Raw genomic sequence first — 24,624 nt, 5'->3', positions numbered from 1 at the left:
TTTCCAGCCACAGAATGTGTAGCTTTGGTGTGCCACCCAAGTGGGTGGAGAGTGGCGTTTCCTGATGGCCGACTGTGCTGAGCATCTTTTCTTGTGCTTAGTGGCCGTTCGTTCATGCTCCATGGTATAGCGCCACTCAGATACCTCCTCACCTACCTGCTTCCACTGTGAAGGCTCTAATTAGACCCTCACAGCTCTTGCTAAACTCTCTACACTGAGCTGATCTGCAGCCCTGTACTCTTGACCCACTGTTTGTTTTGCAATAAAAATGGCTTTTGAACCTTTGAGAATGCACACGCTGGGCAAGCACTGTGTGAGGCTAAGCTATGTCCCTACCCTCCCTCCTCTTTGTCCATTTTAAAATTGGGTTGCTTTTCTTCCTTTATACATTCTAGATACAAGTCCCTTTAATTACAGTGATTTGTAGACATTTTTCTATTTTCTTTCTTTCTTTCTTTCTTTCTTTCTTTCTTTCTTTCTTTCTTTCTTTTCAAGACAGGGTTTCTCTGTAGCTTTGGAGCCTGTCCTGGAACTAGCTCTTGTAGACCAGGCTGGTCTCGAACTCACAGAGGTCCACCTGCTTCTGCCTCCCAAGTGCTGGGATTAAAGGCGTGCGCCACCACCACCCGGCCTTTTATATTCTTTAGTTTGTCTTCAATTTTTGATGATATCCTTTACAGTGAAGCTGATTTTAGTTTTGATGAAATACAATTTATCTATTTTGTGTTGCTATTATGCTTTTTTGGTGTTGTATCTAAGAAACCAATGGCTAATCCAAGTTAATGAAAATTTACTTTTATGTTTTCTTCTTGAGAGTTTTATCTCTTTTTTTTTTTTATATAATTTAGTTAACTTTATTTTATGTGGATTGGTGTGAAGGTATCAGATCCCCAGAAACTGGAGTTACAAACAGTTGTTTGCTGTCATGTGGGTGTTGGGAATTGAACCCGGGTCCTCTGGAAGACAGCCAGTGCTCTTAACCGCTGAGCCATCTCTCCAGCCCCCTCATTTTACCTCTTATATTTATGTCATTGATTCATTTGAGTTAATTTTTCATATGAAATGAGGTAAGGATGGATTAAATACTTAAATATAAAAAACATAACTATAAAAGTATTAGAAGAAAACATAAGTAAATATTGATTTAATCTTTGGGTAGATTTTTCCTGGCCATGGTATCAAGACAATGCCAAAAGGAAAAGCAACAGATTGGGCTATATAAAAGGTAAATGTTTTTATATTTAATCCCCAGGGCCTCGTGCATGCTAGGCAGATGGTTTATCACCAGACTACAACCCCAGCTGGCTGTGTGATCTCTTAAATCTTCAGTGTAGCACAATAATAGCTAAATTACATTCAAAGACCATGGCTTTTGTTGTTGTTTTTGTTCAGGGTGTAAACTCTCGGAATTCTCGAAGACCTCCACCTAGTTCCGTAAATACAGGAGGCATCACGGAAATCATGGCAGAAGGAGGTGAACTAGAATTTGTTAAAAGGATAATCCATGACAGTTTAAAACTTAAAAAAAGATTACGGTGAGTAGGATTATTTGTCTCATGTAATCCTAAAGAAACTATGTCACTTTAAGGAAGAATAATCACTGGGGCTACAAAATAAGTAGATAATGTCCAAAAGACTACACAGATAAAGGGGAGTGAAAATCCCAGGTGATTGCATTGCTCCCATTAGTGTGGTCCTGTGATGGAACGAAACTGACTCAAATATGGCTTTTGATTAGAAAACAGATGGGTTTGAATCTGTCCCATGAACCAGAATCAATTTGTTGCCTAGTCCTTGAAGCAATTGAGGTTCTTGGACTCAGTTTCCTAAACAGTGACAGATGTGAGGACATTGAGCTGTCAGGAATTTAATGAAGGGAAACAGACTACCAACCATCTCCAGAGATGGGTTAGGGCTGTTCTGTTTCCAAAGCTAATTATTTTGGACAACACACCTGTCATTAAGCAGTGTTAGGTACTCAGACAGAGCGACTCGTCTCATGTCACTTTGCACCTGCCGCATGTTGTCAGTGTGGTGGGTAATGTGCTAGCTGATAGCCAAAAGGAGCTCCATCCTAGGATTTAGTTTCGTGAAACAGGGAAAGCATTTATTTTTATTTATTTATTTCTGTGTGTGGTAAAAACAAAATTTACCGTCCAGTATCTTTAAGTTTTATTGAGGGAAGAGTGCATGTTGGGGGGAGAGGACTCAGGCCTCACCTTGGCAGGTGCACACCCAACACTAAGCTACATCTCGTCTTCATAATAGCAAATCTTTTTTTTTTTTTTTTTTTTTTTTTGTGGTTAGGGTTGTTTTGCCTGCACATGTATGGTTGTGTAACACGTGAGTATGTGGTGCCTGAGGAGGATAGAAAAGGATGTTGGATCTCTTGGAGTAGAGTCACAAATGGTTGTGAGTCTTCGTGTGGGTGCAGGGAACGGACCCTGGTTCTCTGGAAGAACAGCCAGGGTGCTTAAATACTGTACTATCAAATTAGCAAGTTTTAAAGTCTTTAGTTGAGTAGTGTTAAAGATATTAACGCAACTAATCTCCAACGCTCTTAGTATTTTTGTTTTGAAACAGTGTCTCTCTACATGGCTCTGGCTATCCTGGAACTCTGTAGTACAGGCCTGTCTCAATCAAACTCACAGAGATCCACCTGCCTCTACCACCCAAAAGCTGTGATCAGAGTCATGCACTGCCACACAGGGCCAGAACTCTTGGCTTTCAAAAGCTACGCCTGTTAAACAGCTCCACGTTGTCTCTCGCAGCCCCAGCCACTGTCTGTGTCTTTGGATTTGAGTGCTCTGAATACCACATCTATGTAAAGTCATGCAGTAGTTGTCCTTTGTGGTAGTCTTAGTTCATGTAGCATAATGTTTTCATGTTCATCCATCTTGTGACATTTTCTTCCTTTTGAAAAAAAGGCAAATATTTTGCTGTTTGGGGTTTCTTTATTGTTGTTGTTCTGTTTTTGTTTGTTTGTAACAAGGTCTTGATACAAATCCTGACTGGTACTTGTTGTGTAGCTCAGACTGGCCTGACTTGTGGTGTTTTCTGCTTCTGCCTCCTAGGATTATTGATGTAAATCACCATAACCTCTTTTACTATTCCATTACATGTATAATCACATTCTGTTTATTCTTTCATCTCATGGCAGTTTGTGTTGCTTTTAAATTCCTTTGGCTCTTTGAATGTGAAGTAGTATGAGCATGGGTGTATAAATACCTTTTCAAAATCCCGTTTTAAATTCTCCTGTTTACCCAGAGGTGGAATTTCAAGGCAGAGAATAAAATTTTTTTCCCTTTTCTATTTGTTTCTAAAGCTGCTTATTTTAGCCAGGTACAAGGGTATGCCTGTGATCATAGCACTTACATAAGCTTGCAGGCAGACCTTTTCTTTAAAAATGATGCTTAATTTAGTAAATTCCACATCAAGTATTCTGATTTGGTAGTAAGAACTTGTTTAAAGAGCTATGGAAACAGCTTGAGGAGTCTGTAGAGATGGTTCAGAGGTTAAGGGCACTTAGCTGTGGAATAATGAGGGCTAGAGTTCTTGTCCCAGATCCCACATAAAAAACTGGGCATTTAGGCCACACCTGCAATCCCAGCTAAAAGGGATATAGAGAGAAAGGTCACAGTGACTTCCTGGCTTATAGCCTAGCAAGAAAACACCTGCCCCCTAGATCAGGAAGAGAGCCTGCTTCAAAGGAATAGGTAGCGTGTGGTAGAGGACACCTGGGACCCTCTTCTGGCTTCTTCATATGTACATAGGAACCCAGCCACCCAGACTCACATGAATAAATCTTGAAAAACCAAACAAAAAAGAGAAATATGGCTTGATTATTGAGTGATCTGCCTCTCGGAAAAGTTAAACATTACAGAAGCCCTTTAGCTTAAGGTTAATATGTTTTGCTTCAATCGATTTCTTCAGAGACACATTAGAGTATATTTAAGAAGAAAACAGCTTGGGCTAAACCGAGCCTTAGGTAAAGTCTAAAGAAGTAAATCTAAAGAAAGTCAATAGAACATTGATTGAAGAAGAAATAGGTTTATGACCATCATATGCTAGCTTCTCTTTTTTTTTGTTTTTGTTTTGTGTTTTGGATAGTTTCATTTATGTAGCATTGGCTGACCTGGAATTCGCTATCTAGACTGGGAGTTGAGACATGTACCACCATGCCTGACTATGTGTTGACTTTTGGGGGAACTGGGCCAACCAGCAAAATGGGAGAAGCAGTAGATGGTTCTCTTAGGCTACAGTTTAGTAGGAATGGGGCTATTTATTTTTTAGGGGACTTTTAAATTTTAGGTTTATGTCCAATGAGTCTTCATCTGAACTACAAAAACAAGTTTAAGGTAGTGGCTTACCAGGCCGCAGACATGCAGTTTCTGAATTCTCCTTCTCTATGATATTGGTTAAACTAATGAAATTGTTCTTGAAGCTTGTTTGTTTGTTTGCTTTTTAAAGTTTAGAAGGAACGTTCTAAGGAATGGAGAGCTATTTAGTGTATTCCAGGTCTGCTTATACCTGACTGTGTTGCAGCCTCAAAGTTGACTAAGAGGTGTAAGTTGACTGAGGAACTGTCGTGCCGCTGGACGGTTGTCCATCTGGGGAAATGTGCTCACTGTGAGCTGCTGTGGAAAGTAGTCATCTGTCTGCCTAGGTCATCGGCATGTTTGTACCACTAATGACTCCACTTTTAGACTCTTGTGTATGGTGTATATTCTGAGATGCTACAAAAATAAAAGATTAAAAGCAAGTATTTTAGCTATTTGTGTGGTACATTCCTTGTAATCCCAGCATTTGGAAAGTAGAGGCAAGGGGATCATGGGTTCAAGGCCAGTCTTGGCTACATGAAACCCCGTCTCAGAGGGGTAGGGGAGGGAAAACAAAAATCTCCAAGCATCCCTACTATTTGCTGCTTTTATCCATCTAAAATATTTTTTCTTGGGTTGGAGAAATGGTTTAGTGGTTAGAGCAGTTGTTCCCCTTTTAGAGGACTCGGGATCAGTTCCCAGCATTCACCTTGTGGCTCATAACCACCTGCAACTCCAATTCCAGAGTCCCCAAAGGCTTCTTCTTCTTCTTTTTTTATTTTAATTTTTATTTTTTTTAATTTTCTTCGAAGCTGAGGACCAAACCTAGGGCCTTGTGCTTGCTAGGCAAGCGCTCTACCACTGAGCTAAAGCCTTCTTCTTACCTCAGAAGACGTCGTGCATGCACATGATGCACACAGTATACATGCAAACAAAACACCCATACACATAAAAGAAATCTTTTAAAATTTAAACATTTTTTTCTTCTTGCTCCTGAAGTCCCACAGAAAGCCAGAGGCTCAAGACATGCTCAGTAACAGCTTAGTTTGGATTTTGGTTAGCAGCTGACAGAAGCTTGAAGGGTAAAATTGTACAACTTCATTTCACTTATAAGGCAGACTTAGTGACTTAAAAAGTATAATTTCAGACTTCCACTATCTCAGTGGTCTATACTGCAGATTCATTTATAAGTAGACCACAGTTGTACCATGTAGCCATCCTATGCTACTTGAGATTGCAGGGGGGAAATGAAAAAGTTTATTTTTAGCCGTGACAATTTAGAATTTATGTCAGTTTAAATGATGAAGTTTTGAGATGAAACAGACCCGTCATCTGCTCTGGTGACTGGAGGCCTTTGTTCTAGCAGTCTATTTATAGACAGTAAGGTGTTGGGCTCATAGCCATTTTCACCCCAAGCTTCTGCTCGTAACTTGCTTTTCTGCATTACAACTTAAATTTAAAAATTGGCTTGAAGACATTTCTAACTAACCTTTCCCCACTGAAATGAGCCAAAGTTCCTCAAATTCCTTATTGTTGAGTTTCCATTATGATCTTTCAAATAATTGTTTACAGAGCTGGGTCAAAATAAATACTGAGGCTACACTATCTCATTTTGCAAGAATCTGTACCCCAAATGACATCAGGACATAGGACCTAATTCAAGCCCAATTGGAGGCAATTCAAGTAAAAAATGTTTTTACAAAGTAGGATTCTAATGACTAAATCTATAAATAAGTACATTAGAAAGATCTTTTGCCGGGCGATGGTGGCGCGCGCCTTTAATCCCAGCACTCGGGAGGCAGAGGCAGCCTGGTCTCGAACTCACAGAGATCCGCCTGCCTCTGCCTCCTGAGTGCTGGGATTAAAGGCGTGCGCCACCACCACCCGGCTTAGAAAGATCATTTTGCAGTTGTCATAGTAATAATTGATCTGTGGGGAAAATCAGTGGGAAATTTGAACAGATATTGGCTGGGCTGTAACAGTGAGACACTGGGTTTGATCTCACTGGAAAACGCCAAGAACAGGGCATTTATATAGTTTCAGAGCATCTCTCCTTAGAGTAGCCACTTTCAAAGAGGACTGTGGGAATTTAAAGTGGAGAACCCAGGAGGACTGCTCCCACTCCGTGAGCTCCTGATCTGACTGGTGTTTGTAGGACACAGGAGATCCTCTGTGTCTGTCACTTCAAAAATAGGTACTCAGAATCTAACTCACATCCTGACATGAAAGTAAAAGATGATTCAGGAACAATTCCAGATTGAGGAGACAAAGAAGACAGGACAGATAACTGCAATGGACACCTGCACACTGAAGTGTGCATCCAGGGAAAATTAGTATAGTTGTGAATGTGGATTGTATTTCAGTCCATATTGTAATATCATGGGAACATTACATTTCCCCAATTTTAGTAATTGTTAAGTGTTGTTACCAAAAGGAAGGTTTCTGGTTTTTTGTTTGTTTGTTTGTTTGTTTTTAGCTTTTCCAGGCAGGGTTTAACAGCCTTAGCTATCCTTGAACTTGCTCTGTAGACCAGGCTGTTCTCAAATTCACAGAGACTCACCTGCCTTTGCCTCTCAAATGCTGGGATTAAAGATGTGCACCATGGGAGCTGGAGAGATGGCTCAGAGGTTAAGAGCATTGCCTGCTCTTCCAAAGGTCCTGAGTTCAATTCCCAGGAACCACATGGTGGCTCACAACCATCTGTAATGGGGTCTGGTGCCCTCTTCTGGCCTGCAGGCATACATACATACAGAATATTGTATACATAATAAATAAATAAATATTTTTTTAAAAAAATAAAGATGTGCGCCACCATTGCCCAGCTAAAATGAAGATTCTTGTTTGTAAAGTGTACATGCCAAGATATTAGGGTTCAGGAATGTTTCATAGCTACCTCCCAAATAGTTTAGAAAGCATGCGGAACCAAACACATGGGGAACTTGTTAATTGGCAGATCTGGGTGAAGGGTATAGGAGAGTTGTTTTTATTAATCTTGTAATTCTTACAGGCCAGAAATTATTTCAAAATAATTTTTCTTGAAGCTTAGCATCTCTGAGGGATTTTGAAATGCTGTAATGAATAGAGTACCACTTTCATGATTAAAATGCTGTAATGGGTTCAAGGTCTCTTGGGTAACTGATCTTCCTTTGTTCCTTTTCGTTCTACTTGCATTTTGAGTAGTTGTCACAGGGTATCTCTGGAGATCACAGCCAGCATTTAGTGCTTAGGCACGTGAACATAGTAAGCTAGAAACAAGATGGGGTGGTTTTGTCTTTGAGACAGTTTTCATGTATCAGGCTAGCCTTTGAAATAAGTGTTTAGTGGAGGATTACTTTTTATTTCTGATCCTTCTACTTCTACCTCCCACAGGTATGCACTCTTTTATTCAGGGCTTTGTGCATGCTAGGCAAGAACTTCTCCCATTCTCCTTTTTTGATATATTGTCATATAGTCCAATATGGGTTTGAGACTATCTTGACTCTGGTGCTCCCATTCCTGAGTGCTGGGGTTATAGGTTTGCATTACCATACTCAACCTGTACATTTTTAAATGTACTTAGCAATAAGTACTTTGGTGAGAAAGTTTTAGTATGAATTTGGTCCCTCTCCCCTCCCCCCCCCAAGAAGATAGGGTTTCTCTTTGTAGCTCTGACTGTCCTGGAACTCACTTTATAGACCCAGCTGGCTTCAAACTCACAGATATCCGCCTGCCTCTGCCTCCTTTTTGCTGGGACTAAAGGCATCCATCACTACTGCCTGGCTGAATTTGGTTTCTTTAATTGATAATTTAATACAAGAACTATTTGAGTTCATACTTCTGGAGTAAGTATGATAGTTTCTGTGTTTCAAGGAATTTGTTTTATCTAGTGGTGAGGTTCTATAGTAAGAGTTGTTTATAAATAATTTTTTCTTGGGGCTAAGGGATATGGGTGAATTGGTAGAATGCATGCATGAATCTCTGGGTTCAGTCCTCAGCCCATAGCACTGAATAGACTCAGCATGGTGGTACATACTTGTAATCCTAACACTGAAGTGGGGGCTGGAGGCAGGAAGATCAGAAGTTCAAGGTCAGCCTGGGCTGCACAGAAAGTTGGAGACTAGCTTGAACCTAGATGAGTTTTTTTTTTTCTTAATTTGCTTTGCCGATCCTAACTGCTTCATCTTCTCGGCTCTCACCTGTCCTGTCAACTCAGCAGGATTGTCGTGCTGTTTGAGCTTCCTTTCCCTGTCCTGAAGCTGGGAAGACACTTAGTGCAGAATACACCGACAGCTGTAGGACTCGCTTCCTGCAGTTCGTTCATTCTTCTTTCATTTTTTTAGACAGTTTCAAGAATTTCAACATTAGAAGACAGTTCCCATGCTAACTAATCTTTGATTGACTGACAACAATCCGATATCTCTTTTTACATCTCAAATTATTTAGAATAATCAGAAGAAATGACTTAGATCACTTTTACCCTTCAACCAGTTCACCTCATTTTCTTTTCACTTCTTCAGAGCAGTTCCCTATGTAGCCCTGACCATCCTGGAACTCAGTCTGTTGACCAGGCAGACCTCGGACTCACAGAGAGGCACTTGTCTCTGTCTTCCAGATTAAAGGCATAAGCCACCTCTGCCTGGCATAGAGCAGTTCACAGCACAAGTTCAGGCAGGATCCTGTCAATTTTTCCAAGACAGGGTTTCTATATGTATCTTTGAAGCCTGTCATGGAACTTGCTCTGTAGACCATACTGTTCTTGAACTCACAGAGATCTGCCTCCAAGTGCTAGAATTAAAGGCGTGAGCCACCACCTCCTGATGATTCTATGTGGGTTTTTTTTTGTTTGTTTTTAAAAATGTAGTGCTGAGGGTATTTATATGCCTTTTTTTTGTTATTTTTCAAAGATTTATTTATTTTTGCTTTGAATATTTTCTTGTTTGTATGTATGTACACCCTGTTTGTACAACTCCTGTGGAGGCCAGAAGAGAAAGTCAGAGCCCTTGGAATGGGAGTTAGGGGTATTATGAGCTACCATTTGAGCTCGGAAACGGACCCTGAGTCTCCTGTAAGACCAGCAAGTACTCTAAAACCATCTTTGCAGGCCCTACCTTTTTGCTGTTGGCTAAAGCCTGTTCTAAAACTAAAGTGGCCTTCACATTCTGTGTATGATAGATAGGTCTTGTCCTCTTTGATCTCTTTCCAAATTTGTACAGTTTTAAGCACTAGGAAACTAAGTGATTTATTTATTTGCTTTTTTTCTTTCTCTCTTTTTTTCTTTTTCTTTTAATAACTAAGTCTCATTATGTAGCTCTGACTGGTCTGGAACTTATTATGTAGGCCAGGCTGTTCTTAAACTCACAGACATCTTCCTGCATCTGCCTCCTGAGTGCTGGGATTAAAGGCATGTGTCACCACTGCCTAGCAGATTTTTTTTTTTATTAAATTTTTAAAAAATTACTTGTGCATGTTTATGTGGTACCATCGTGAGGTTGTAGAAGTCAGAGAACAGCTTCCATGGGCTCTAGTTATTGAACTCAGGCCTTCATTTTCTGAACTGTTTTGTCAGCCCAGATTATTATTTAGGTTGTCTTGGGTTCCTTTTTTCCATTATGTGATTTAGTGTTTGCTTAATTTGTGCAGCTTTGTTATTGTTACTTGTAACTTAATATTTGTTTGCTTATGTTTTCGTGAGTGATGCTTATAATCACTCTTCATTTGTCTCGTGTTTTCCAAGGTGGTACAGCTGTATGCTGGGGAAGAAATGCAGTCTGGCCCCTCTGAAGGAAGAGCTCAGAACCCAAGGGGTAAGCTTTGTCACTGCCATTCAGGTGTGTCTTCTGAGGGTGTAGTCTGAGTAGGGCAGCTTTCTTTATACCATAAAGCTAATTGTGATTTTTAAGTTTTTTTTTTAAACATGTATTTATGTTGTGTGTATTAATGTTTTGTCTGCAGATGTGTGGGTGCCCACAAAGGTCAGGAGAAGTCAGATCCTTTTCTGGAGTTATGAATGGTCGTAATCCAACATGTGGATTCTGGGAACCATGCTAGGTCTTTTGCAAGAGTGAGAATTGCTCTTAATTGCTGAGCCATCTCCAGTCCAATATTTCTTGTTACAGTTATTAAAAACTACAAAGTAGGGCTGGAGAGATGGCTCAGAGGTTAAGAGCATTGTCTGCTCTTCCAAAGGTCCTGAGTTCAATTCCCAGCAACCACATGGTGGCTCACAACCACCTGTAATGGGGTCTGGTGCCCTCTTCTGTCCTGTAGGCATACGCACAGACAGAATATTGTATACATAATAAATTACTACATATTTAAAAAATAAAATAAAAACTACAAAGTAGATCGGGTGGTGGTGGTGTATGCCTTTAATCCTAGCGTTTGGGAGGCAGATAAAGGTGGATCTCTGTGAGTTCGAGGCTAGCCTGGTCTACAGAGTTCCAGGATAGACTCCAAAGGTACACAGAGAAACCCTGTCTTGAAAAAACAACAACAACAACAAAAAACCCTATAAAGTAGTTCTTTTTTCTTTATTGAAATCTGATATATGGCCAGCTGCTTATGGCCATACTTTTTGGTTGGCTCTTCTACTTAAAGAAGTAAACAAAAACTGAAGGTGGTACATGCCGTTAATCCCCACACTCAGGAGGCAGAAGCAGGTAGTTTGTGAGGCCAGCCTGGTCTTCATAACAAGTTCAAGGTAAGCCAGGGCTACCTAGTGAGACCCTGTCTCAAAACAGCAGTAAATACAGCCTTAGGAGCTGTGAGTGCTTCTCTGGCATGCCTGAGGCCCTGCATTCAGCCTCAGCACCACCAGGGCTATCCACATCTGTAATTCCAGCCTCCGGGAGGTAGAAGCAAGAGGATTGCAAGTCAGAGGCCACCTTGGCCCAGGTAGCCAAGTTCTGTTTTAAAGAAATAAAGAAAAACTATTTAAACCATTTTATAGTGACTTCAGAGAACTGTTTGAGGTGTTTATTATTTAACCTATGAGACATCTATAAATTCTAATTTTTTTTAATGATTTTATTTATTATGTATACAACAGTCTGCCTCCCTGTATGCCTGCAGGCCAGAAGAGGGCGCCAGATCTCACCACAGATGGTTTTGAGCCACCATTTGGTTGCTGGGAATTGAACTCAGGACCTCTGGAAGAACAGTCAGTGCTCTTAACCGCTGAGCCACCTCTCCAGCCCTAAATTCTAATATTTTATGAGAGATAAAAATTCTGTATATAATTTTTTGATTATCAGACAAATGTATATACCTTTTATTTTTTATTTATTTTTTAAATATTGTTTGGCTGCGTGGTGGTAGTGCACGCCTTTATCACAGCACTCAGGAGGCAGAGGCAGGGGGATATCTGTGAGTTCAAGGCCAACCTTGGTCTGCGGAGCAGGTTTTAGGACAGGTTCCAAAGCTACACAGAAAAACCTTGTCTTGAAAAACCAAACCCACCAAACAAAGAAAATACTGATTGTTAACTAACAAAAGCAAAACAAAACAAAAAACCTCAATAGGAGTCAGCAGCCAGGAGCATTTCTAGAAAGACTTCAGTTTGAAGGTGGGCATGGTGTAATGCAGTGCTTGAGGTGAGGATCGGGAGCTCAAGGTCACCCTTAGCTACCTCAGATCCCCTCAAAACAAATAAAACTTCATGCGAGATTCTGTTTCTACTGGTTTCAGGTTCGTAAAGTCACCTTCACGGAGTTCTGTCAAGGCCGGACAATGAGATGGGCGTTAGCTTGGAGTTTTTATGATGATGTCACAGTGCCGGTAAGTAAAGACTTGATTTGGCTTCTCCAAATGCTTAGCACGTGATAAGCTTCCACAGAACATAAATGAACTAAATCTGTACTGTTCTGTTTTCCATTTGGAGACTTTCCATTTTTCCAAATGTTTATGGCAAAGTGGAAAATGTTTATAAACAAGAGCCCATTCTGGCATCTTTTAGAAGTTAAAGGTGTAGGCAGCATAGTCTGTAGGAACACCTGGCCATTGTAACTTCTGGTGGTCATTGTTCAGTCTGTTTGTCTGCCTGGCCACTGCTGCTTTCTTAAGCTGCTAGAGAGCTGCCATTGTGCTTGCAATAATTTTTCTTTCTCCTGTTCCGATTTCTCATTGCTGGGGCTTGAACCCTGTGTCTCAATCATTGTAGGCAAATGTTGTACCCCAAGTTATACTCCTAGCTCCCTGGCTATATCTTTTTGAGTTTAACACCTAAGGATTTTGCTGATCTCAGGAAAAAGCTCTGGCTTGTCTTTTATAATTACCCCTAGAAAATGGGGATGGGTAGCATGTGCCAGTCCCAGAACTTGGAGCGCAGAGGCAAAAGATTTCTGAGTTTGAGGCCAATCTGAAGTAGTACCAAGGAGATTGCCTCAAAAAGAGCTATAAATGTGGCTCGGTGGTTAAGCATGCTTTCTGCTCTATCAGAGTGCCATAGTTCAAACTTAACCCCTATCTGACAGCTCACAACACCTGTGACTCCAGCTCCAGGGGCTCCAGCACCCTCCTCTGCCCGCCATCGGTATCTCTGTACACACAGACACACACACACACACACATCTTATGATTTGTTTCCAAATCTCTCTGTTCTTTGTACTATTGTATTTACAAAGAAAGGTTTCTGAGGCTAGAAATGGTGGCATACAGCAATAATCCCAGCACTCAGGAAGCTAAGGCAGAACATTGAGAGTTCTGGGCTATATAGTGAGGTGTGTGCTTGTGCTTGCTCTATCTCTCTGTCTTTCTCTCGGTCTCTATCTCTCTCTGTCTCTGTCACACACACACACACACACACACACACACACACACACACACACAACAAGCCAACTGGTTTTCTGATTGCCCCTGGGAAGTACTGATAGAATGGCCTGTGTTTGCTCACACATCTTTCTGCAAGAGTGGTCTGCTTGACTGGAGACACACTTTTTTTTAAAAAAATTAGGTATACAATATTCTTTCTGCATATATGCCTGAAGGCCAGAAGAGGGCACTAGACCTCCTTACAGATGGTTGTGAGCCACCATGTGGTTGCTAGGAATTGAACTCAGGACCTTTGGAAGAGCAGGCAATGCTCTTAACCGCTGAGCCATCTCTCCAGCCCGAGACACACTTTCTAACCTCTGCTCGACTGCCCAGCTCTTTATTCTCGTGGTGTGTGAGGAGGCTAGTACTGACTCCTGCAGGTCTCTGTGTCTTGTTCTGGGGCTGCCTCTTCCAAGGACTTGGGCATTCATTTTGGGTCTCCAGAGCTCTACTCAATGTTGCTGTCTTTGAGTCTTCGTTGCTATAGACAGAGAGGTAGATAGATGTGTGTGGGAGCACTAAGGAATGATTTGCAGATGTTGCCTTGTTTTTGAAAACATGAGGGTCAGATGTGAAGCTGAGCCAATTCTTCCTCCACAACTAGATGTACTGCAGGATTGAAACTGCTCCTATAGAGTGTCCTTTCCATGGATGCCTAGACTGGCTTTGGGACTGTGCAGTGGGGTACCCAGAAGTTAGTGTTTAATTTGATCACTAGTTTAAAAGATGCCTTTGCTTTCCAAATATTATCTTGTTGTTTTCTAGACTACTAGGACACACAGTAGATGGTTGAAATCATTAGCAATGCCCTTAGCTATCCCTGTGCAGGCACAAACAGTTGTGGGAAATGGGAACAGCACCTGCTTCCAAGAGTGTCTTCTTAACCTGCTGCCCACATTTTTTTTGACACAGCTGGGAAAAACTGATAATGGGCTCTGACACTCCCCACAACAACCCAGAGAATTTTCCTTTGCCCTCTTGGATGAAAGAGTCATCACAGACACTAATGTTAAAGGACAGTATCTTTGTGCAAAGTTAGTTTAGTTTGATTTTTTCTTTCAAAATCAACTTACTTAGAAAAGGAGTCTATGAGCCTCCCTCTTTCCCTTTTAGGGTGTCTTGTAGCTCTGCATGATGTCTAGCCATCAAGGATGCTGTCTAAGGGACCGAGTTCCTCCTGTGCTACAGAGTGCTCCCCCCCCCCCACTGTAGTCATCCCTAAGCTGCTAATAATGCATTCCCCAGTGTTCCATTAAATGCACTTAAACTGCTGGTGTGTGTGTTGGGGGTGGAGTGGGGGAGAGGGTGACAGCTTCTGATTTGTAGTAACCCAGCAACAGTTTCTTAGCACTGACGCCCTAGATTGGCGACTGCTTTCCCTGTGGGTAGATCCAGGTTACTCTGGAGATTTTGAGTTGACCTTCCTCTTGGTTCCCCTTCCTTCTTCTCAGACTCCTCAGTCACCATTTTTCTGGACAGCTCACCTGACATTCCTCTCTTGCTCCTGGTGGGGATCTGGCAGGCGGAGAATGCTGTTTCAGTCAAGGAGAGGAAGATACTGACTAGAGCTGGTTAAGCAGAAATATTGACCTACTTCCCCACCCCCACCCTACCATTTATCGTGATGTGCAAGTTTCTATGGCAACTTACGTGAGGCCTACTGACTTGTTTCTGTTGGTGCTAAATGCTGAAAACTCTAATTCAAGCAATTCTAGTGCCTGCATGGAGCCCACTGCTGTTGTCTGCACTCATTTTAGCAACAGAAAGACTTATCTAATATTGGTAGAATTTTTGTGCCATCGTTTGTGACCGTTGAGGACATGGGGAAGTAGTAAGTTTTCCACAGGATGCTGATAGGTCACTTTTAGAGCCCCTTTCCCCAGTTCTCTAAGTCTTCGGGTTTGTTTTGCTTTCAGGAAGTTGAAGTTGGTTGAAGAGTTGGGTAGAGGGTGACACATTGTAGGGGGAGGCTGCTCCTACGTTCCCAGCCACCCAGACCTCCAACTTTATTAACTACAACACTAGCTGGGCGGGGGTGGCGCACGCCTTTAATCCCAGCACTCGGGAGGCAGACGCAAGCGGATCTCTGGGAGTTCGAGGCCAGCCTGGTCTGCAAGAGCTAGTTCTGGGACAGGCACCAAAGCTACAGAGAAATCCTGTCTTGAAAAAACAAAACAAAAACAAACAAACAAACAAAAAAAACCCAAACCTACAGCACTGTTTGGCCAATAATTCGGATATTTCTAGCTAGCTCTTATATCTTAAATTAACCTATTTCTATTAATCTGTGTATTGCCACAAGCTGTGGCTTACCGGAAAGGTTCTGGGTCCTCCTTCGGCAGCTACATGGTGTCTCTCTGACTGCCTACTTTATATCTCTGTTTAGATTTCCTGCCTGGCTTTACCCTGCTAAGCCATTGGCCAAAACAGCTTTATTTTTAGTCAATAAAATACAGAAGGACATCCCACATAATCTCCCATTGTTGTTGTTTTTTTTTTAGTTACAATATTTAGTCTCTTTGTATCTGGCAAAATTTAAGAAAATATACTATCACCTATTTTATCTTTGTGAGTCTAAAGTTTCATATTTAATTTACCTTTTATCATAACTAAGGCAAACTATAACTGTCTTCAACTCTTCAAAGACCCCAGAAGGTTATAATGTTACCTTAGTAAATAAGAAGTGCATTGTAAGCAGCTTCCAAAATTCTAGTATTGACAGAGACATCTCCCTTCCTGGACAGTCACCCAAAGTTCTTCTGTAATGTTGGGGCATCATCTTCAGGCTACAGGCCCATAGTATCTAGCACACTTTTTCATGAAGCAAGAAATTTGAAAGGCTATTTTGCCTATCTTGGCAGTTTGTCAGTCACTTTCTTCTGTATCCTGCAGAATGTCTGGCAGGAACCCTGAAGGACCATCCTGTCTTTTGGAATGTTCAGCAGTCATTTTTCTGTGGGTCCTGCATGTCCAGTTTGCATAGCATGCTGTCAAGCAATCAAGGCAAGAGCAGTTTCTTACCCAAATGACTAGCCTTGTCACGTTGAAGGCAAATTCCATAACGAGTTTCTTCAATGCCCATCAACCTCTCTGAAGTAATTGGTGCTGCCAGAAGCAAACATGTCTCGTTGAGAAAAGTCTAAATTCTTAAAACATTTTAAATGCCAGGCCATATTCCATAGGTCTTTGAAGTGTTAAAAATTATTTATCTAACTGAAATAAATCTCTTTATATATAGAAAAACTAACCAACATGACTATAAGTTTGACTATTATAAAGGATTATCAATTAATTTGTAATTTTAAATTATATATTACATTTTAAATGAACTGCACAAACACAATACCTTAAACAAGAGCAGAAATACATATTTACAGTGTAATAAATTGACTTTAAATTTGTATCAATAGACCAAGATCCATGCCAATGCAAAGTATTCATCTCTATAACACATAACTAGTAAATAGTGTACTCTAGATGTGAGCATTGCTCAGGAACCCTGGTTCATAAAGAATTCACAAGGCTGGATAGATGGCTCAGTGGTTGCACTTGCTTATTGCTCTCCTAGAAGACTTGAGTTTGGTTCCCAGCACCCATATGTCCATTCACAAACCACCTGGAAGTCCAATTTCAGGGAATCCCATACCTTCTTTCCTTCTCCATGGGCATAAGACATGCATATGGAGGCACATACATATATGCAGACTAAATATAGACATAAAATTAAAAATATGTAAAAGTAATCCCCATTCTTCAAGAGATTTTTCTTATCCTGTACTTCTCTGTCCATTTTTTTTAAGATTTATTTATTTATTTTATATACAGTATTCTCAGTATTCTGTCTGTATGTATGCCTTCAGGCCAGAAGAGGGCACCAGATCTCATTACAGATGGTTGTGAGCCACCATGTGGTTCCTGGGAATTGAACTCAGGACCTTTGGAAGAGCAGTCAGTGCTCTTAACTGCTGAGCCACTCCAGCCTTCTGTACATCTCTTTAACAGGAGGCTTTTGGGGGGTCTATATAGGGAGGGGTCAAAATAACTATTTGTGGATGTTGTCTGTTTTCTGACTGTACTCCATAGATTTTTTTTAAGATTTACATTTTTAATTATGCATATGATGGGGGTTATATGCACATTAGGGAATTTGCTCATAAAGGTCAGAGGGGTTAGATACCCAGGGACTGAAGTTCCAGGCAGCTATGAGCTTCCTGAGGTAGGGGATTGAACTCCAGTCCTTAGAAACAGTAGTACCTGCTTTTAACTCATAAGTTGTCTCTCCAGCTCTAGATCCCTTCCAAAGAGACAGAGTCTCACTGTGTAGCCTTGGCTGTTCTCAAGCTCACTATGTTGATAGACTGGCCTTGTGCCTCCTGAGTGCTGGGATTTAAAGACATTTATCACTGTGTTTGGTTTGGATTTTCTTTCTTAATAAAATATTTTACTTATTGAGGTTGGAGAGATAGTTCAGCAGTTAAGACCACTTATTGCTCTTTCCAAGGTCTTGGATTTGGTTCCTAGCACCCATATGAGGTGGCTTACAACTGTCTTAGAACTCCAGTTTCAAATTATCTGATGCCCTCTGGCCTCCTAGGCATCTGCATGCACATAAACTCACATAGGCGCGCAAACACACACACACATACACTTGTAAAGAAGTCAGAGGAAAACTTGCTGGAGCCAGTCTTCTTGCATTTTGAGGAATCCCCAGATTGAATTTAGACTGTCAACCTTGTCAAGAACCCACTGAGTCAACCTGACATCCCCCTTGTCAAGAACCTACTGAGTCAACCTGACATCCCCCTTCATAGATTTTCAAGCCAGACAGCTGAAGTCTGTATAAGTGTATGTCAGAGGGTTGACAGAAACGAAGTATGAACCTTGCTGTGGTAGTAACAAAGAAACCAGAAACTTCCGATTCTTTTTTTTTTTTTAAGATTTTATTTTTTATTATGTATACAGTATTCTCAGTATTCTGTCTGCATGTCTGCCTGCAGGCCAGAAGAGGGCACCAGATCTCACTACAGAGTGTTGTGAGCCACCATGCGGTTGCTGGGAATTGAACTCAGGACCTTTGGAAGAGCAGTCAGTGCTCTTAACCACTGAGCCATCTCTCCAGCCCGAAACTTCAGATTCTTATGTGTTAGTTTTGTAGCAAAGCAAAGCACAGCTGAAACAATGTATATAATAATTGTGGCAGGTCGGTGGTAGTACACACCCTTAATCCCAGTACTCAGGAGACAGAGGTAGGAGGATCCCTGTGAGTTGGAGGACAGCTAGGGCTACACAGAGAAACCCTGTCTCAAAAAATAAAAATTTTGTGCATGCATAAGTACTGAGATGAACAATAGGGACAAAAGCATTTCAGAGAAGGAAATAGTTGGGATTAATGTGGTCAGACATGACTTTAGGGACCAAGATTTGCCTGTTTGTTTCTTTGACAGTCCTGTCCTGAGGAAGGATTTGTTGAATGTTTAAAGGAATAGTTTAGGACTTACACTGAATCACAGCCTTGTGAGTAGGACATTAATAGGTTTGGAAGCTTTGATGTTCTGCCCATAGTTGTCACTGTTACTTGAATACACATACTGTCTCCTTTTCATTAAGCCAGGAAATAGTTGTATGAATAGCAATACCAGCCCTTGGAGGCTGCAGAAAGTCGGGCCCCAGTCTGATTTTCTAGCCCAGGCTTTAATCACTTGGGTATTGACTCTGCTTACCAAGTCTCTTGTCTTTTCCTAAGCCTTGCCACCGATACCTCTTCCCTGATCAGTCTTTAATGAAGAATCTTGTTTAGGAGTCATCCCAACAGCCTCTTTTCTGGGAACATTAAAGTTCCCCTAAGGCCACCATTCTGGTCATAGTCCTACCTGTGTGCTGGGCATGTAACTCAGTGACAGAATGTTTTCTAGCATGCATGTAGTTCCATTCCTCACGTCACAAAAATAACAATAGTAGTATTTCTACAGATATAAAATGCAGAATACAGGGCTGGAGAGATGGCTCAGCGGTTGAGAGCACTGACTGCTCTTCCACAGGTCATGAGTTCAATTCCCAGCAACCACATGGTGGCTCTCAATCATCTGTAATGAGATATGGTGCCCTCTTCTGGCCTGTAGGTATACATGCAGACAGAACACTGTATACATAATAAATAAATAAATCTTTAAAAAATGCAGAATACAGATACAAAATTTCTAGAGTAGATATAGAACAATTTCTTTTTTTGTTTTTTTGTTTTTGTTTTGTTTTTCGAGACAGGGTTTCTCTGTGGCTTTGGAGCCTGTCCTGGAACTAGCTCTGTAGACCAGGCTGGTCTCGAACTCACAGAGATCCGCCTGCCTCTGCCCTCCCGAGTGCTGGGATTAAAGGCGTGCGCCACCATCGTCCAGCTGATATAGAACAATTTCTTTCTGCTGTATTGAAAGTTATATATTGGGGCTGGAGAGATGGCTCAGTGGTTAAGAGCATCGCCTGCTCTTCCAAAGGTCCTGAGTTCAATACCCGGCAACCACATGGTGGCTCACAACCATCTGTAATTAGGTCTGGTGCCCTCTTCTGTTCTGCAGACACACACACAGACAGAATATTGTATACATAATAAATAAATAAATATTAAAAAAAAGAAAAAGAAAAAAATAAAAATATTTGAAAGTTATATATTAAGGGGCTGGAGAGATGACCCAGCGGTTAAGAGCATTGGCTGCTCTTCCAGGGGTCCTGAGTTCAATTCCCAGCAACCACATGGTGGCTCACAACCATCTGTAATGAGATCTGGTGCCCTCTTCTGGTGTGTAGATATGCAGGCAGAACGCCGCATGCACAATAAATAAATAAATACATACATCTTTATTAAAATGAAAAAGGTTATATATTAAATAGTAGAGTGAGTAAATCTTTTTTTAATTAGTAAAGCAGTTTGTCTCCATCTCAGTCTCTGTACTTTCCCACTCATAAGATTCTCTTTCTCATGTGGTTGCCTCTGTGACCATAAAATTTTTTAAGTTTTTTAGCAGCATATATACCATGGCCCTTTAATTGTTGGTACTGTCTAATATGGTAGGCAGGAGAATTGAGGATTTAAGGTCATCCTTGAGAGTTTTGAGACCAGCCTGGCTGTGTGAGATCCTGCCTCAGAAACAACAACAACAACAAAAAACCATTTCAGTTGTAATAAGATATAAAAGTGTCCTAGTGCCAGAGGCCTATGGGGTCGTGTTTAACTATAATTTTTTTTTTTTTTTTTTTTTTTTTGCTTTTTCGAGATAGGGTTTCTCTGTAGCTATGGAACCTGTCCTGGAACTATCTCTTGTAGACCAGGCTGGCCTCGAACTCACAAAGATCCGCCTGTCTCCGCCTCCCGAGTGCTGGGATTAAAGGCATGCGCTACCACCTCCCGGCTTCTTTGGTTTTTTTGTTTGTTTGTTTGTTTTGGTTTTTTTTTTTTTTTTTTTGATTTTCAAGAACGGTTTCTCTGTGTATCCCTAACTATCCTAGAACTCACTCTGTAGACCAGGCTGCCCTCAAACTCAGATTCAACTGCCTCCGCCTCTCAAGTGCTGGCATAAAAGACCTGCATTTAGCAACACTGCTGCCCAGCTAAATGTAACTTTTTAAGAGTACCATGTAAGCTGGGCGGTGGTGGCGCACGCCTTTAATCCCAGCACTCGGGAGGCAGAGGCAGGCGGATCTCTGGTAGTTCGAGGCCAGCCTGGTCCAAGAGCTAGTTCCAGGACAGGCTTCGTAGCTACAGAAAAACCCTGTCTCGAAAAATCAAAAAAAAAAAGAAAGAAAGAAAGAAAAATAATTTACTGTAGTGTTACTCTTGGTGTTTTAAGTGGAGCTTTAGTCCCTCTAGTGGGTGGAGAAGTGTAGCCTCCCTAAGTCCTTGGTAGAGAGTTTGGTGATGATTAGATTCCCATGGCCCTTGGTTCTCATTGGTGCTGGTATCCTTCATCCTCCGCTGACAGGCAGCCACACTGTTGATGAGTTTGTGTTAGGTGTGTACTCTACCTCTGAGCTACATCTCTAATCAGCCTTTCTGTGCAATAGGAAAGTGGCAGTAGTAGTTCTTAGTGTGGAGGCCAGAGGACTAGACTACCTTGGCTACTGTTCTTGGGCAACCGTCCACCTTGCTTTTTGAGATAGGGCTTCTTATTGGTCTGTCGCTCACCAGTTGAGGGAGGTTGGCTGGCCAGTGAGCCCCAGGGATGGTCCTGTCTTCGCTGCCCCATTAAGGGATTACAAATGTGCCACCAGGCTTTTTTTTTACATCTTCAGGCTTGTATGATAAACTTTACAAACTGGGGTGGCACTCCCTGTCTATGTGCAATTCATTATGGGCTTGCATGGGGTACCACAGATAGAAAAGGCATTTAGTGCTTGGAGAATGTCTATACTGGTAGCTGGAGTAAAGTAAGGTGATGGGATTTGAAGGAATTTGTATTTGGAGTTTGAATCCCAATTCTGTTACTGCTAATGGTGACTCTGAGCTATGATGACATAGCTCTGTAAAGTGAAGAAACAGGCGGAGCTGTCTCCAACATTGGAAAGAACACGTGCAAAAGCCTTTGTTTCATGCCCTGTACTTGGGAACAGAAACCCTGGGATTGTCCCCACTTGTGTCCACTGTCATGCACTGTATTTAATTGTTGGGATAACTTTCTCCTTTTTTCTTTTAGTCACCTCCAAGTAAACGAAGAAAATTAGAAAAGCCACGGAAACCCATTACATTTGTGGTGTTGGAGTCTGTGATGAAAGAATTATCCCTCAAAGCCTCGTCTTTGGGCTCTGAGACAGTAGAAGGCATAGTAGTTGTGACAACATGGATAGAAAAAATTCTCACTGATCTGAAGGTGTGTGGCCAAGCATATTGATGAAGTGCTCACCCATAGTGACTTTTATGGTTTTTCTTTAATTGAAGGGATTTGGTAAGTAATGACAGATGATTGCCTATAAAATTCTGCTTTTTCCTCCACATAGGTTCAACATAAACGAATTCCGTGTGGAAAAGAAGAAGTTAGCCTTTTCCTGACAGCCATAGAAAACTCTTGGATTCATTTAAGGCGGAAGAAAAGAGAGCGAGTGAGACAGCTGAGAGAGGTTCCCCGAGCTCCCGAGGACGTTATCCTAGCCTTGGAGGAGAGGAAGTCCACTTCCAAAGAGCTGGCTCCGTGCTCCCACGAGAGTGCCTTGTGCGGGCTTGCTGTACCAGAAGGCGAGTCTGCCACTATTGGTGGCCATTGCCTCAGCCAGGAGTCACTTTGCCAGGAGGAAACTCTAGAAGCCATGGAGGATGAAAGGAGTGAGGAAAGGGGAGAGATGGAGACCATGGAAAGTTGTAAAGGCTCTAGCAATGGAGCCCAAGCCCGAGAGGCTTCTGAGAAGGCAGACGGCCTGGATGGAGCAGCTACACGTTACCTGTTTAAGTGCCTGATCAACATTAAGAAGGAAGTAGATGGCGCCGTAGTTGAAATGCATTGGGTTAAGGGCCAGAACAGGGATTTGATGAATCAGCTTTGTACCTACATACGTAACCAAATGCTGAGGCTTGTTGGGGTAGTTAATTCTTAATTTCTTCCACGGTTAGAAAAGTGTCTGTATAAAGCTAAGGATATGGTGCAATGACCCTATGTGCTTAATGTGCAGAAGCTACCCTGGGTTGTGTCCCTAACATCTAACATCAGTACAAAAAAGTCTATTAAGTAACTTTGGAAGTGGAGCCTATTGGGAAGCCAGAGGAATTTCGCTACTGGTCCTTTAGTGACACCATGTGGAATCATGTTACAAAGCAGAAATTTAGTACACTTATCCCAGTACTTGAAGGCTGAGGCAGGGTGACTGCTCTGAGTTTAGGGTCAGCCTATGCCATAGAGAAAGACACTTGTCTAAATAAAAAGAGAAAAGGAAAGCAGAAATGAATCCATTTTTAACCCTTCCCCTCTTAAAGTGATCTGGAGTTGTGTGTACAGTACAGTGGCTCAGGAGTTTATCTGCTAGTGACTGTTGCTAGCAGGTAAACTCAAGAGGAACTTGGAACCTCCTCCAGCAGTTTGTCTCAGCCTTGAACTCATTCCCTGAGGCCAGAGGTATTGTTTGTGACTGCGGCCTGGTAGGTGTCCATCAGTTGGGTTGATTGGTGAAGAGGGTTTCAGTGTTCTCCAATGGAGGCCATACAGCAGAGCCGAGCCTGGCAGTGCTCATATTTGCCTTCAAGACACTGCTTTCTTCGGTACCTAGAGTTGATTGAGCCAGCCCTCAGGAAGGAGCTGCCCTGCTGATAGGTGGCCAGAATGTCAGGTGAAGAAAGGGCCAGTCTGGGAACACATGATAAGAGTGCATTGCTCAGTTGCTGCGGTTCTGACTTTGCCTATTCCAGAGCAGAATTGAGGAAGCAGAGTCAGAGATGTGTCTGAGGCACATCAAAGTGTACCTGTCCCCTTCCACAGTGTTGTTCTTTGGTAATGTGCTGCTTTTTATTGACATGTGAAATGAAATATGTTTTGTTTTTAATACAAGACTTCAGAATTGAAAACTATTGATTTTGTTTGAGTCCTGGAATTGAGATATTTTGTTGTGTTTGAGTTGGGTAAACAGTTAATGTGACAAACAAGAAACGGGGGTCCTCTGTGTACTCCTCAGTAGGGTGTGGGGTGGATTGGTAGGTAGAGCACTCATCTACATCCGTGAAGGTCCTGGAACTCGCTCTGTAGACCAGGCTAGCCTTGAACTCAAAGAGATCTGCCTGCCTCTCTCTCCCAAGTGCTGGGATTAAAGTCTTGAGTCACCACGCTCCTGGATTATATATTCAACACCAGAGAAAAACAGATACCGGTGTGGTGTAAAGTCGAGCCTTCTATGTGGCCAGCTAATTTGTTGACCAAATCCTACTTTTTTAGTGGCTTTTCTCTGTCTGCTTATCTGCTTATCCAAGGCCAGGGTAACAGTGTCTGAAACTAATTTCTAATGGGAATGCTGTGGTTTTGCAGATACTTCTGGAAGAGGCTCATTTTTGTTCTTTTCATGTCTCAGAAATTGTCTTTTGTGCTGGATTCTTGACTAAGCAGCCTAGGGTTCTATATGGACAGACCGGTATACAGCCTGAGCTCTTTGGCACCCATAAAGACTGGTTAAGTTCCCATTTTGAGAGGTGGCTATGATTAGATCAGAAAGCTGGTGCTGTGGCATAACTTAATGGCAGCTGGGTCAGGCTGTTGGCAAAAGTATAAGAAAATGCAAATAATGCAATGGGGTTGAAAATTGGGAAAGAACATATAGCTGTAGTCTTTCAGAGACTCCTAGGAGCATGTTCTCCCCACCCCCTACCCCTGGGGATCTGTCCGTGATATAGTGATTAGAGACTAAGGAGAAGAAGCACTGATCTAATCCTCCCATTCTTCTGGCAGCATGAAGAAACCAGTGTTCAGGGTCACAAACTGCACCCAGATTGGATCTAGGGTCTTAGATTGCCTGCATCCAGTAATTATATCTGTGTCAAGGTATGTGTATGTGAATG

General features: G+C 41.8%; 1 protein-coding gene across 1 annotated transcript in view; it reads left to right on the top strand.

Moving 5' to 3' along the window:
* The window catches only part of Mettl16 (methyltransferase 16, RNA N6-adenosine), a 52,754-nt gene extending 29,108 nt beyond the window's left edge, over nucleotides 1-23,646 (top strand). Inside the window, exons 6-10 of the mRNA XM_075991680.1 lie at nucleotides 1,393-1,535; nucleotides 10,033-10,102; nucleotides 11,985-12,074; nucleotides 21,791-21,964; nucleotides 22,092-23,646. Of these exons, the coding sequence (XP_075847795.1) occupies nucleotides 1,393-1,535; nucleotides 10,033-10,102; nucleotides 11,985-12,074; nucleotides 21,791-21,964; nucleotides 22,092-22,682 (1,068 nt within the window). The 3' untranslated portion in view covers nucleotides 22,683-23,646. The remainder of the gene's footprint in view (nucleotides 1-1,392; nucleotides 1,536-10,032; nucleotides 10,103-11,984; nucleotides 12,075-21,790; nucleotides 21,965-22,091) is intronic.
* The last annotated feature ends 978 nt before the right edge of the window (nucleotides 23,647-24,624 follow it).

Source organism: Microtus pennsylvanicus, chromosome 11, assembly GCF_037038515.1.
Source record: "Microtus pennsylvanicus isolate mMicPen1 chromosome 11, mMicPen1.hap1, whole genome shotgun sequence".
Lineage (NCBI taxonomy): Eukaryota > Metazoa > Chordata > Mammalia > Rodentia > Cricetidae > Microtus > Microtus pennsylvanicus.
This window is presented reverse-complemented; position numbering and strand designations above follow the sequence as displayed.